At 49.7% G+C, this 15,262-nt stretch overlaps 1 protein-coding gene and 1 pseudogene across 2 annotated transcripts in view; one reads left to right on the top strand and one right to left on the bottom strand.

Annotated features, from left to right (window-relative positions):
* Positions 1-451: 451 nt before the first annotated feature.
* TMEM177 (transmembrane protein 177) lies at positions 452-3,783 on the top strand. The gene is made up of 2 exons (XM_079783151.1): positions 452-492; positions 2,235-3,783. The coding sequence occupies exon 2, from the start codon at positions 2,257-2,259 to the stop codon at positions 3,190-3,192; it is 936 nt and encodes a 311-aa protein (XP_079639277.1). The 5' UTR covers positions 452-492; positions 2,235-2,256; the 3' UTR covers positions 3,193-3,783.
* Positions 3,784-8,476: 4,693 nt separating this feature from the next.
* Positions 8,477-15,262, bottom strand: part of LOC307106074 (dual specificity protein phosphatase 5-like) — a 103,989-nt pseudogene continuing 97,203 nt past the window's right edge. The window contains exon 2 of the transcript in view: positions 8,477-9,619. The product of the transcript in view is annotated as a dual specificity protein phosphatase 5-like (transcript). The remainder of the gene's footprint in view (positions 9,620-15,262) is intronic.

Genomic DNA, 15,262 nt, shown 5'->3' on the forward strand with positions numbered 1-15,262 from the left:
AACAGGTGGCAATCGGGGCTTGGTGCACAGGCAAGCCCACCCCTGACCTACTCATAGAGCTGCTGGAAGGCGAGGTGACAGATGTGACGCTGCTCTACGGACTGTACAGTGTGAATCACCCGAGAGGAATTGGGGTGCGGGGCAGAGGGCGTGGTAATTAAAAGCCCAGAGCACCCCGCCGGCGGTGCGCTTCCTCACAGAAAAGCTCACGGACCTGGCAGTCGGGCGGGCGAGGGCTCCAACAGAGGCTGTGCTATGAACCGCCTCCTGCCCCGCGGAGCCCGGTGTCCTCAGAGTTAGACCGAGGGAGCAACCCGCCGCCAGGACCCTGCAGGTCGCAGACCACCCGCAAGGCGCTCAGTCGGGGGAGGAGCCTCCCGCGCTGGCCCGGCGTGCTTTGCGACAGGCCCCGCCCCCCGGCGTGCTGTGCTCCCGGCGCCACCCCGCGCTCACGTTGCGGCGTCCTAGGCTGCGGCCGTGGAGGCGGAGGAGGTGAGCGTGCGGGTTTGGGTGGTCGGTGCGGGCCCCCAGCGGCCGACCCCCTCCCCAGGTTCCTTGCAGGCAGCGAGTTGGAGCCCCGAGCGTAGCTTAGGGGCGCGGATGGAGCCGCAGGAAGCCTTCTCCCAGCTGCCAGCGGGTGCGTGCCGACCGGGGCGCGGCCTGGGCGCTGGTGCCGGGGCATTGGGACCTGGCCAGCACCCTTCCTTTCCTGCCTCAGTTTCCTCATTGGACAAAAGGGCCAGGTTTTGTGACTCCAGGGATTTGTTATTAAAATAAGTGCCCCACGTTCTTATTTGCACCAACTTACTCTCTAATTAAACACCTTTCACACACACACACACACACACACTTTTTATAGACAGGAGGACAGGAAGCTTCAACAAAAGTTAAATTAATTGTGAACTTTTCTGAAATATTTACATTTGAAATAATGGGTTGCCCGGGATGTTTTTCAAAATAAACCAGTTAGAGGGGGAATATGGGTGGGAGTAGAGATGAAACAAGATTGGCCATGTGATTAAAGTTGATGTAACATTTTTTTCTACTTTTGTATGTTTGCCATTTGGCATTACAATTTTGGTTTAATCCTCACACAAGGATATGTTGTTTTTAAATTGATTTGAGAGAGAGAGAGAGAGGCACATCGATGTGAGAGAGCAACATCCATCAGTTGCCTCCCGTACCTGACCTGACCTAGGTATGTGCCCTGACCAGGGATCAAACTCACTCCGCAAGTAACGGCGCCTCCCAGCCAGGGCTAAAGTGTTTTCTAAAATGAAGTTTGCTGTGAACACCTGACAACCTGTGCTCCAATACTCTGCCTGTATCATTAGTCCGCCAGGGCCGTCGTGGCAAGAACTGGATGGCAGGGATTTATTTTTCTAATGATTCTAGAGGCTGGACGTCCAAGATGAAGGTGTCAGCAGAGCTGGTTGCTTCGGAGGCTTCTCCCATTAGTGTGTGGGTGATCGCTTTCTGGCTTGTCACCTCATGATCTTCCCTCTGTGTCTGTCCTAATCTGTTCTCATAAGGACATCATATTGGATTAGGGCCTACCCTAATGACCTCATTTTAACTTAATTACCTCTTTAGAGGCCCCGTCTCCATAAATACAGTCACCTTCTGAGGTACTGCGGTTAAGACTTAAGCATATGAATTTGGGTGGACACAATGCAGCCCATAACAACCACTTTACTAGTTTGGAATTTTGACCAATTTACTTAGCCTGTCTATACCTCAGTTTTCACTGCTTTAAATAGGGCCAATAGTGGTAATTAGGTCATGGAGTTGTGAGCATTTAATTGTGAGATAATAGATGCAAAGCTGTCAGAATTGTGTAACATACAATAGTGCACAGTAAGTTGAACATATGCTTCACCTGCAAATTAGTGGTCGTAGCGCTTCACTCGGGGATGAATAATGGAGTAAGGCAGTTGGGCACTTACTAGTGATGCTGTGGGAATAAAAGTAATAATCACAGAAATGATCACTACTGTGCCAGACACTAATTGCTTTATGTGTGTTCATTCACTTACTCATCACAGCCACCTAGTGGTGGGTCATTTTCACATGCCTGTTTGGCCGATGGAGAGGCTGGTGAGCTGAGATTGGAACTCAGGCTCTCAGCACTGTGTTGTATGGCCCTCGTTAGAAAGGATGTGGCCCTGGGAGGATATTCAGTCTACAGGCAGACCCAGGGAACCGTTGGCTGACTCCTCTCTTTCTTGGCCCAGGTTTGCAGCAGTAGCAGCATCCATGGCAGGTCCCCTGTGGCGGGCCGCAGCATTTGTGCAGAGACATAGGACAGGCCTATTGGTGGGTTCCTGTGCAGGCCTGTTTGGGGCCCAGATCTTGTACCACCTCTTCCCAGAACCTGTGGTTCGATGGCTATACCAGTACTGGCCTCAGGGCCAGCCAGCCCCGCTCTCCCCGAAGCTTCAGAGACTTTTCCAAGAGGTGCTGCAGGACGTTGGCGTCCCGTCGGGCCATTGCTACAAGGCCTTCACCGCTTTCACCTTCCAGCCGGTGAGTGCTGGCTTCCCAAGACTCCCTGCTGGGGCCGTGGTGGGCATCCCCGCCAGCTTCCTGGGTGACTCCGTGACCAACACTGACCGCCCTGTGATTGTACACGGGCAAAGAGTGGACTGGAAAAGCCCAGAAGGTACCCGGCTGAAAGACGCCCTGACCCTGTCCCATGATGCCCAGAAGTTTGCCTTGGCCAGGGAGGTGGTGTACCTGGAGAGCGGTACAGCTGCCCTGCAGGCCCTGCCGGCCCCAGCTTGTCTGGCAGGAACTTGGACACTGGGCATAAGTGCTAAGCATGCCCTGGGGCTCTATGGAGGCCCCATGAACTTAAGAGTTGCCTTCAACCTGGTGGCGGCAGTGGTAGGCTTTGTGGCTTACGCCTTCTCCACAGACTCTCTCACTCATGCCCTGGAAGCCTGGCTGGACCGCCGCACAGCTTCCATGTCTGCAGCCTATTCCCAGGGTGGAGTGGAGTTCTATGAGAAGGTTCTGTCTGGCAACCTGGCCCTGCGCAGTCTCTTGGGTCCACCCGGAGAGAAGCTGTATACGCCCAGTGGGAACATCGTCCCCAGACATTGGTTCCGCATCAAACATTTACCCTACACGGCCCGCCGGGATTCCATGCTGCAGATGTGGAGGGCGACTCGCAACCCAGGCCACTCCTGAGGGGTTCATCTCACGGACAGTTCCAGTTCGTGCAGGCACAACCCTGCCATTGACCCTGGGGGCTATCCACACCCACAGCCCAATGTTTTTGGAATCAAGCAGCCTGGATTCTACCTCAACCCACCTCTTATGATCTGAGCGACCTTGGGCACATCCCTTTATGAATCTGAGCCTTGGTTTACTCCACTGTAAAATGGGGATGATGTACACTTCTGGCAGGATTGTGGGGTCCTCTGGCAAAAGGGGTGTGGCATAAATAAATGGGATGTCCCTCCTTCTAGGTCTTTGAAACCTGTAGACTGTGGGGATGAGGTCATACATATCTCACCACCAGAGGTGCTTGCAGGATGTGAACACTCCTATAGCGAAGAACCACCCATGGTTTGCCTGTTGGTCAGATCCCAGTTTCCTTCTGTGGTAGAGATTAAAAGCTTTGAGAGGGTGCCCAGCCAGTGTGGTTGAGCATCGACCCAGGAACCAAGAGGTCACCAGTCTGATTTCCAGTAAGGGTACATGTCCGGGTTGCAGGCTCAATCCCCAGTAGGGGGTGTGCAGGAGGCAGCCAATTGATGTTTCTCTCAATATTTCTATCTCCCCTCTCCCTCTCAAAAATCAGTAAATAAAAACATTTTTTTAAAAAAGCTTTGAGAGGTCAAGATGAGAAGCTACTGTGCCTGTGAGGCTGGGAAATATGAGCGTGCAGTAGGGCTTTAAGGGTGGTGTGTCCAAGTGCAGCTGGCATGCTCAGAGAGGGCTGGGAAGCCAACAGGGTGTGCTGGGCCCCAGGAGAGCCCCTGGGCCTGAAGAGGAGAAGTGAAGTGTGGCTGGAACCTGGTAGGCTCTGGCCAAAGGAAGAGGAAAGAATAAGCCATTGCTAAACTGTGGCCCTGCAGGGACAGAGCCCACTGATGTAATATCGAGCATGGTCAGGGCTTGGAGAGGAGAGGAAGTGAGGTGGGGCATAGAGGAGATGGAGATGGGATGAACTTGGCTCACAGGAGACTGAAGAGAGCAGAGGGGTGGAGGTGGACTGTCGACCTGGCCTGGTGTCCCATCTTGAGCCTGCTGTTTTCCTTGAGCCCTCTGGTGGTAGATAGACCAGAGCCCACTTTTGATCAAATGGGGATGGTGAGGAGAATTGTGGTCAGCAAGCCAGGCTTCCTGTGTTGTTTTTGTTGGTGATTATGCTTTCCCTGGAAGAGCTGAAGAATGCATGCCTGGTGTCATGTAACTCAGGGAAGGGTATATAGCATTATGGGCGGCCACTCGGTGGCACATAGTTCCTGCAGTGGACTGTGAATGGAGAGTGAGCATGATGAAAACATGCCTTCCTGCTGGGTCCTTCCGTGTGGGCTGGCACTCAGTGCTCTGGCTCCATCCTGTGCCAGCCTGTGGTTCCCCGTGTCAGGCCTAGCCAGACTGTTGTTGCAGGCCGAGCACCCCATCTCTCAGGAACCTGGGACAGTGTTGGGCACTGGCTTGATATATGCATAGAAGAATGAATGAGTTAGTGAACAAGCCCCCACTCAAATACCACCTTCAGTGGCCCCTCAGCATGTCATCCAGCTGCTGCTGCTGCCACACGGGACCTCCTAATCTTGGCTGGAGAAGTGTTTGGGGTCTGGATTCAATGTGTTTCACTTTCTCACCACCCCTGCAAGAGCCAAGATGGTGGCATCAGGCCTTCCTGGCCAAATGGTAAGATAAGGGAGCCCCATTGTGCATGGGGGTGGGAGGAGGTCCCCTAAAACTGCTGCTCACTTGGCTCCCTCTACTCCATGTCAAATTTTGTCTCCGCTCATAGGCTGTTCCCACTCCCCGCGTGTGCTCTACATGGGCCCAGCTCCGAACCTTGGCTCAGAGCCCCCCGTCTGTGAGCTGCCCCTCCTCATCGCCGCCTTCCACACATTCCCCGAGCCTGGCCCAAGCCTAAGCAACATGAATATCTGAAACCCTCTCTCTGCAGGCCCTCCCCTGGCATCTCCTTGTTTTTTGGCTAAAGTTGCATTTCTTAGCCCCGGCCTGCTGGCCTGCCCAACTGTCCTGCATCCCACTTTCCCCAGCTCTATGGTTGCGTAAGTGCCTCTCCTCCATCCCCACACAGGCCTTTTCCATGGCTCTGTCCTTCACCTGAAGTGCTTTCTCCTGCAGGATTACTCAGGGACCCGACTCCAGTAGCCGTCCCCATTCATGCCCTGTTGCACACCCTGTACCTCTGCCTAGCCCTTACTGCTAACTGTAATTAAATAAGTTGCCCTGGGGTTAGTGGCTTAGCATCTCCTGCTGAAATGTACTATCTGCAAGGGCAGGGTTGTGTCTCGTTTATAGCTCTGGACTGAAGTTCTCCATAACATTTTTTAATACATGAATGAGGCCCTGAGACTACAACAGACAGTCCTGGCTCCTTGGAGTCTCTGAGCAATTACAGTAAGGCTGGCTAGACGAGTGGATGGTACGTGACCCCAGTCCTATCTTCCCGACTTGGGACTTTCCAAGGACGGGGCCTGGTCCTGATCGCCCATCATTGCTGATTTCAGTGGGGAAACCAGGTCACTTCCTGCAGGGCTCAGGTGACTACTGAAGCAGGGATGCCAAGAGGCTTTAGGGGAAGGTGACTCCAAATTATTGTGATATATTGGGCCCCTTCACACAGTTTGGGGGCTGATCACAGAAAGGTTAAAACACATGCTCTTGGGCTCCGCGGATGGGCCAGGCGACAGGAAGTTACCCAGTGAGCACAGCCCTGCATCTTCTCAGATGCCTGCTGTGTGCCTCAGTCATCAGCACTCTGCCCTGGATCCCTAGGGGACATAGTTCTATTGAGTCCTGCCCCCACATGTTCATAGTTTTCAGAGCTACGTCAATACACAAATACAACCTCCACCACACACATACACATCCGAACATAGCCAGAATACAGGGAGGGGAGTCCCAGAGTCATGGTGCTGGCGTTGGCTCTGCCCATCCCTGATCCTACTCTACTGCCTCCGTCCCCACCAGCCAGTGTCCACAGTGCAGGGCCCCAGGCAGCCATGCCTGGAGCTGAGCACACGCACATGGAAGCCATTCCCCACATCATCACAGGCTGGGTTCCAAATGGATGTGTAGGTCCTCACACCCCTCTAGTGATGTTTATGGGGCCTTTGTTGTACTCCAGACACTGTGCTGGGTTCTTAGAGGCGTTTAAAAGAACTTATCCCCAAATTAGGACATGTAGTTGGTAAGATTATTTCAATTATACAGGCAAGCAAACAACACAGAAAGGTGAAGAAATATACCCAAGTCATAAAGCTGTGTAAGTGGCAGAACCAAAATTTGAAGCTAGCTGTCTGGCTCCAGATCCCATTCTTGAGACCTAATGTTTATACTGTCCTATTTATCCTGAGGGTGTCATGGTACAAACTTACGCTGTGGACTCCAGCCTTTCTCCCCATGCTGGTTAGAGGTGACTCTAGCCTCAACTCTGATCAGAAAAAAAAAGTCACTGGAACTTCCAGGAGACCCTTTCAGCTAACTGAGGAGGAAGGGCCACCACATACATTTAGTGCTGGGGTGGGAATGGGGTGGAAGGGCAGTGTTACAGAGCCCTAGGAGGCCCCAGCTGAGGACAAGAGCACCTTAGGAGGCAGAGGGAGAGCACAGACTGGGCAGCCAGTTATGGGTTCAAATCCTGGTCCTGCCACTTTAGCGGGATGGCCTTGAACAAGTGATTTCACATCTCTGATCGTGACTTTCCTATCTATAAAATGGGGATATTAATATGTATCTTACTGCATTGTTTTGACAAAAAAAGTGAAATAGTTTTACACTTTAAAAGAAGATTGGTTCCTGAAATTTTAGTATTTTTAAGTGGTACAAGTACCAAGAAGTTCAGGTCTTGGAGTTGCTGCCTAATACAAGTCTGTGCTTATAGCTTTTCAAGTCCTGATTAGGGCAGTTCTTCAAGTTACTACCAGTTGACACCTTTTGGGAAATTACCTGGCAGCAGCTGAGAGCAAAGGACCCAGTTGACCCTAGGGGGAGATAGACCAGACTGAAGAAGAGGGCATTAAGATGAAAGATAGTCCTTTACACCTACTATAATTGGTAAATTTTAAATACTAGAACATCCTGTGTTAGGTTTTGGTGAAATTGGCACAAGCATATATTCTTGTTGACTTTTTTTTTTAAATTCTCACCCGAGGATATTTTTCTTTTTACTATTTTTATTTAATACTATAAAAAATGACAATGATAGGCAATAACATACTTTTCTTCACATTCACATGGATTTTGGGAAATTATTGCCTTTTCCCCTGGAGAAATAACCTAGACAAAATATAAAGTAGTACCACACTGTGAAATCTACAAATTCTAGATATCAACATCTTGAAGACAATCTCCAGGGCCAGGGGAAAAAAACAAGTGTCACAAGAGATGCAAGAGATGAGACAAGTACATATAAGGACGGCAAGCTGGGGGAAAGACCATGTCAATGACACTGACCCAGACAGTAGAGACCCTTTTCTTCTGGCACCCACGCCACCACCTCAAATGGGTGATTTTTGGTCTGTGGTCTAAGGAACTCTCTTCAAAATGACACAAGAGTTGCTTTGAGTAGAGGTATAAGAAGAAAGGTTCAAGTATGAGTAAGAGTTATGCCAAAGTCCAAAGTCAGGGAAGAACCCACAGTGAAAAGGCAACTCAGAAGTGTTAACATCTTGTTACTTCAACAAACTGCCTCTGTGGGACCTAAAAGGGAATCTTAAAAGGATATGAGGTTCAAATCAGCATATATATGGGGTCCCTACAAACCTTATAGGGTTACATGCCTGACTAGATGATCAGCTTATTCCCTGAAGCCACAGAGACAGACACGGAGACTGCCAAAGTTCAAAAAGAAAGGTGGAAATTGTCTTCCTCAGAATGAATTGGCTTCTCGACTGCCTTTTCTCCGGGTCTAGCAGCTGCTTTCTCCCATGTTGCTGCAGGTGTCTATTGCCTTTCGCTTGAAATGAAAAGGCGAACTTTGAGGTGCCAGGACTGGGCAGTCCTGAGAGGGGAGGGGGGTCTGGAAGTACAGTAGTCAGCCCAAGCTGTCCTCTTACAATGGCTTCGCCTTCCTTCGGTCCTGAGAACCTACCCCGAGGTCAGTCTGAAGTTCGTTTACAAGCCTGGGGACTCTTCGCTATCCCACAGGGGCAGCGGGACAGAGGGAGTCTTCAGTATTGCACAGGTATGACATGTCCACCAGTTTAAAAAAAAATCACAGTTCTTGGGGCTGGGTGGGTTCCCCCATCCAGTGTTAGCAGGATGTGGCTGTGGCCATGGGGTTCCTGCTGAGCTCTGAGACCGTGGAGTGGGTCGGCACTGGTGCCAGCACCGGGGTAGGGAATGTGTAGTAGGAACCCTGCACATCAGGGCTCAGTCTGCAAAGGGCTCTGAAGGAAGAGCTGGCTGCCTCCCCTTGGCAGGAGGGAACCTGGGGGGTGGGCTGGAAGGCAGGATCTCAGATTCATACGCAGGAGCTGGCCCAGGAAGCCAAAGTTGGGCAAGACCACACCCCTCTTCTGCTTCATGTAATGGAAGGCGTCCTTCAGGCCCAACTGCCTGCTCTTCAGGAGGTAAGCCTTGCAGATGGCGGGTGACCGGGAGATCCCAGCCTCCCAGCAGACCAGGACCTTGTCTCCCTTTTCCCTGACACAGTCAATGAAGTCTATTGCTTCTTGAAAGTGGGAGCCAATGTCAGCCGTGTGGCTGTCTTCCATTGGTAGTGTAGGTGGCTCGTGCAGGCCTCGGAGGTCCAGGTCGGCCGCAAGACATTCAGCAGGGCATGATGTGCAGGTTGGCGAGGAACTCGCACTGGGATGCACGGTAAGCACTTCCAAGGTAGAGGAACGGAAGGATTTCAACTGGGCCGCCTGGTCATAAGCTGGCCTGTAGCTGATGCTGAGCCCGGGTTTCCCACACTGGCTGATGGGGGCTCTCTGGTCTCAATCTTCTCTTGTGAGATGGGTTCTACCTCCACGGAACAATCAGGACATTCCGAGTAGAAAGTCTCATATCCCCCTTTGAAGAAGTAGCCCACGGGCTGGCAGGCGAGCAGCGAGGTAAGTACAATGCGCGCCACCCTCTCCTCGCACAGCTTCTGCCAGTGGCGGCTGCCCTGGTCCAGCCACGCCCCCACCGCCCTCCTGCAGCTGCTGCCCGCCTCGGGCCCGGGCCCGCCGCAGCACCACAGAGTTGAGGTTGACCTTGAGTGATAAGCCCGCCAGGCCAGCACCACACAGTGCGCGGCTGCCTCCTTGCGGAGCATCTTGTGCAGCTGGCGTACATCGAGCAACGTGACCTTCCTGTCGCACCCCAGCAGCCCCGCGCCCCGCAGGTGCCCACAGCCAGGATGCCCACCGCGAAATATAGGAGCGTGGGCCGCGGACCGGCGGCCAGCCTACTGAGCCTGGAGCCTAAGCCGGAGCAGTCGCTCAACTCTTCTTTCCTGCCCTGCATGCTCGCCCTGGCCGGACCATTCGCAGCCCCAGAAACCGGGAGGATATTTTTCCATTGATTTTTAGAGAGAGTGGAAGAGAGAGGGAAAGACAGAAATATCGATGTGAGAGAAACACATCCATTGGTTGCCTCCTGCATGCATCCTGACCTGGGCCCGGCCTGGGGAGGAGCCTGCAACCTAGGTACTTAAACTGAATTTATTGGGGTAACATTGGGTAAAATTACATAGGTTTCAGGTATACAATTCTATAATACATTATCTGTATATTGAATTGTGTGTTTACCAGCCCAAGTTAAGTAGCCTTCCATCACCATTTATCGCTTTACCCTCTTATACCTCATCCCCCTCTTCCCTCCGGTAATCACCATACTGTTGTTTGTGTGCATGAGTCTTCTTTTTTTCCTCTTTGCTTAATCCCTTAACCCTTCTCACCTAGCTCCCCACCCCTACCCCTCTGACAGCTGTCAGTCTGTTTTCTGAATCTATGAGTCTGTCTCCACTTTATTTTGTTCATTAGATTCCACATATAAGTGAAATCATGTGGTACTTGCCTTTCCATGACTGGCTTATTTCACATAGCTTAATATTCTCCAGGACCATCCATGCTGTTGCAAAGGGTAAGATTTTCTTCTTTTTTATGGCTGAGTAGTATTCCATTATGTATATGTACCACTGCTTTTAAAATAAGTGCGTGTGTGTGTGTGTGTGTGTGTGTGTGTGTGTGTGTGTATTGATTTGAGAGAGAGAGAAAGGGTGAGGGGGAGAGAGACACATTAATGTGAGAGAGAAACATCGATCGGCTTTCTCCTGCAAGCCCCCTAATGGGGATTGAGCCTGCAAGCCAGGCATGTGCCCTGACCAGGAATCGAACTGGTGACCTTCTGATGCATGGAACGATGCTCAATCTACTGAGCCACACAGCTTTTTTATCCACTGATCTACTGAGGGGCACTTGGGCTGCTTCCAAATCTTAGCTATCTATACTAATAATAGAGGAATATGCAAATTGTCCGGGACACCATCACAGTAACAGTAATAGTAATGACCGAACAGCAGGCTGCATGGGGTGACCAGGCCAGCAGGGGGATTAGTGAGGGATGACCAAACAACTGAACAGCGGCTGCGTGGGGCAACCAGGCTGGCAGGGGTACCAGCTGGGGGTTACCAGGCCGGTGGGGGGGGCAGTTGGGGACAAAAAGGCTGCTGGGGGGGCAGTTAGGGGGGACCAGGCCGGCGGGGGGAGGCAGTTGGGGGCGACCAGGCCAGCAGGGGTGGCAGTTAGGGGCAATCAGGCCAGCAGGCAGAGGTGATTAGGGGCAATCAGGCAGGCAGGCAGGTGAGCAGTTAGGAGCCAGTGGTCCCGGATTGTGAGAAGGATGTCTGACTGCCAGTTTAGGCCCAATCCCGGGGATCGGGCCTAAACCGGCAGTCGGACATCCCCTGAGGGGTCCTGGATTGGAGAGGGTGCAGGCTGGGCTGAGGGGACCTCCCAGTGCACAAATTTCATGCACCAGGCCTCTAGTTTTAAATAATGCTACAATGAACATACAGTGGTATATATTCTTTAGAAATAGTGTTTTGGGATTCTTTGAATAAATTCACAGAAGTGGAATTGTGGGGTCATAAGGAAGTTTCATTTTTAATTTTTTGAGGTTATTCCACACTGCTTTCCACAGTGGCTACACCAATCTGCATTCTCACCAACAATACACAAAGGTTCCCTTTTCTCCACATCCTCACCAACAATTGTTTTGTTGATTTATTGATGGCAGCCATTCTGACAGGTGTGAGGTGATATCTCACTGTGATTTTAATTTGTATTTCTCTGATAATTATTGACGTTGGGCATTTTTTCATATGTCTATTGACCATCTGTATATCCTCTTTGGAGATGTGTCTATTCAGGTTCTTTGCCCATTTCTTAATTGGATTTTTTTGTGTGTGGAGTTTTATAAGTTCTTTATAAATTTTGGATATTAAGCCCTTATCAGATGTTTCAATGAATATGTTCTCCCATTCAGTGGGTTGTCTTTTCATTTGTTGATGGTTTGCTGTGCTAAAACTTGTTAGTTTGATATAGTCCCATTTGTTTATTTTTTTCCCCTTGCCCAATGAGATATTTAAAATATATATATATATATTGCCGAAACCGGTTTGGCTCAGTGGATAGAGCGTCGGCCTGCGGACTGAAAGGTCCCAGGTTCGATTCCGGTCAAGGGCATGTACATTGGTTGCGGGCACATCCCCAGTGGGGGGTGTGCAGGAGGCAGCTGATCGATGTTTCTCTCTCATCGATGTTTCTAACTTTCTATCCCTCTCTCTTCCTCTCTGTAAAAAATCAATAAAATATATATATATATATATATATATATATATATATATATATATATATATATATAAAATAAAATAAAATAAAATATATATATATTGCTATGAGAAATGTCCAAAATAGAGACTGGTCAGAAGTCGGAAGCAGGAAAGTGGTAGCTGGGGTTCCACAGACAGCAGCTAAAGTTCTGGAGAGATATCTCAGCTCTGGGGGATTGCCACTGAAAACTCTGGAGTCTAAAAAACAAGCTGGGCCTCCCAGCAGAAAGCACAAGAATTGAGAAAAGTGCCCACATAACATCTGGCTGTGAAAAGCAGCAGGGTTGCTGTCAGCCAGGGAGAGACAGGTGGAAATGCAGGCACCCTCTTAAAGGGTCAACACACAAAATTTTGAGTGCAGCCACTCACCTTGGACTCAAGCAGAGGGAGGGCAGAGTGGACTGTGGCTGTGTAAGCGTAAGCCAGGGTTGGGGGCTCTGGGGTTAGAACTTGGAAAGTAGACAGCCCAGTTTCCTGTGCTGAGTCATTCCCTCATGCTGCAAGGGTCACCTTTCTCAGGCCGACCTTTGTTATCCAGACCTTATTTTTCCCTGGGGGGAAGACAATTGCCCCACCCTATTGGAAAAACCCTTATGCCACCCAGTGGAGTATCTGGAGCCCATTAAGAGACTGAGAATAACAATTAGCCTCTAGGCAAAAGGAGTTGCCCACACTGTTGGAAAAACTCTCACCCCACCTGTGGACAATGCCTGAGGCTACTCAAGGCTGAAGCCAATCAGTCTGCAGGCAGAGGTGAGTCTATGGAGGCTTTGAGTCTTTGCCTGATCTAAAATCAAGGCATGAAACTCAAGGCAGACTCAGCCTCTGGGCTAAGGAGTCCCAACCACTGGACTTTCAGAGGTTTCAATCTCTCAGATCTCAATCATGTTGCCCAAGGCCAGGAAGGGGCAGTGACTCACATTCACCTGCACAAGAGAAGCTCCCAAGAGGCCCAGGATAGACACACCAAGGGACCAGATTCAACAACATCAGTAAAGTCCAGCAAGCCCCACAAATAGCACACCCAAAGTACCTGCATAATAGCTGGCATGACAACATTGGGGCTGAACCTCACTGGAAGCAAGTTGAAGGGGAGATCCCTCTCACAAATGGGACATCAACAATCAAGTCCCAGTTACAACAGGAGAGCCCAAATAATGCACACAAGGGAAATTCCTAGAGCAACCAGCTCAGGTGACCAAAGAGACTGCTCCTCTTGACCCCTCATCATGCTTCTATACAAGGCCATCCCACAAAGACTGGAAGTCATAGCAGTCCTAGCCAATACATAGAAGCAAACACAAAGAGACAGCCAAAATGAAGAGACAAAGAAACAACCCCCAAATGAGAGAAAAAATGATTATCCAAAAAAAGTACTAAAAGAAATGGAGGTAAGCAACCTATCAGACACAGTTCAAAGCAATGATTATAAAGATGCTTAAGGAACTTAGCATAAATTACAACAGCATGAAAAGGGAATAGAGGCCATGAACAAGAACAAGACAGAAATGAAGAATGATATATCTGACATCAAGAACACACTGAAAGGGCTCAGCCAGCATGGCTCAGTGATTGAGCATCAACCTATGAACCAGTTGCAGATTTGATTCCTGATCAGGTCACATGCCAAGGTTGCAGGCTTGATCCCCAGTGTGGGACTTGCAGGAGGCAGCCAATCAATGATTCTCTCTCATCATTGATGTTTCTATCTCTCTCTCCCTCTCCCTTCCTCTCTGAAATCAATAAAAATATATTTAAAAAAAAGAACACATTGGTAGGTATTAAAAGTAAATTGGATGAAGCAAGGATTGAATCAGCAATTTAGAATCCAAGGTAGAAATAAATACCCAGTTAGAGCAGCAAATAGAAAAAAAAATAATTAAAAAGCAGGAAGATAGCTTAAGGGAGCTCTGGGGCATCATGAATCATAACATCTTCATTATAGGAATACCAAAAGAGGAATAGGGTGAGCAAGTAACAGAGAGCCTGTTTAAAGAAATAATGACAGCCCAGGCAGCATGGCTCAGTGGTTGAGCATTGACATATGACCCAGGATGTCACAGTTTAATTCCCGGTCAGAGCAAATTCCCAGGTTGTGGGCTCTATTCCCAGTATGGAGTGTGCAGGAGGCCCTGATCAATGATTCTCTCTCATCACTGATGTTTCTATCCTTCTCCCTTCCTCACTGAAATCATTTTTTTAAATTAAAACAAAAAAGAAATAACAGAAAACTTCCCCAAACTGGTGAAGGAAAATGTCACACAAGTTCAGGAGGCACAGAGAGTGCCAATCAAGATGAACTCATAATTAAAATGGCAAACGTTAAAGATAAAGAAAGAATCTTAAAGGCATCAAGAGAGAGACAGAAAATTACCCCATTAGAATGTCAGCTGACTTCTCAATAGAAACACCTCAGGCCAGAGGGCAGTGGCATGAAGTACTCAAAGTAATGAAAAGCAAGAACCTAAATCCAAGACTATTCTATCCAGCAAGACTGCTATTTAAAATTGGAGGAGAAATAAAAATTTTCCAGACAAAAACAAATTAAAGGAGTACATTACCACCAAACCATCAATGCAATAAATGTTAAGGGGACTGCTTTAAGAAGAAGAAAAGGAGAGAGAGGATCATAGGCATAACGAAAATAAAAATGGCAATAAATAATACCTATCCCTACTAATAAAAGCCTAAGTGGTCATCACGCCATGATGCCCTCATGCCATCACAAGATGACACAGTGGGCACGTGCAGGTGGGTGGGGCTGGGCTTGATGCTGCATGCACAGCACTGAGCCTGCCTGGGAGTCCCGCCTCCTCCCAACTCCATGAGGCGAGGCCTGCCTAGGGGTCCCCCGGCTCCATGTGGTGAGGCCTACCTGGGGGTCCTAGGGGTCCCGCCTCCCGGCTCCATGTGGCATGTAGGTGGGACCCCCGGCTCCAGACTACCTCTTTGGGGCAATCCATCAAGGAGCCCCGGATGGATGGGGGGGGGGCTACCTCTTTGGGGCGATCGATCGCAGGGCTCCTGCACTGTGACAGGGCACAGGCTAGGCTGAGGGACCCCACCCCCAAGTGCACAAATTTCATGCACTGGGCCTCTAGTCAATAATAACCTTAAATGTAAATGGGTTAAATGCTTCAGTCAAAATTCATAAGGTGACTGAATGGATAAGAAAACATGACCTATATATATGCTATCTACAAGAGACCCACCTCA

Source organism: Cnephaeus nilssonii (genome assembly GCF_951640355.1).
Source record: "Cnephaeus nilssonii genome assembly, chromosome: 10".
Taxonomy (NCBI): Eukaryota; Metazoa; Chordata; class Mammalia; order Chiroptera; family Vespertilionidae; genus Cnephaeus; species Cnephaeus nilssonii.

Bases quoted from the DNA above. Each gene is read 5' to 3' on its own strand.
- TMEM177 (XM_079783151.1), top strand. From the start codon at position 2,257: ATGGCAGGTCCCCTGTGGCGGGCCGCAGCATTTGTGCAGAGACATAGG.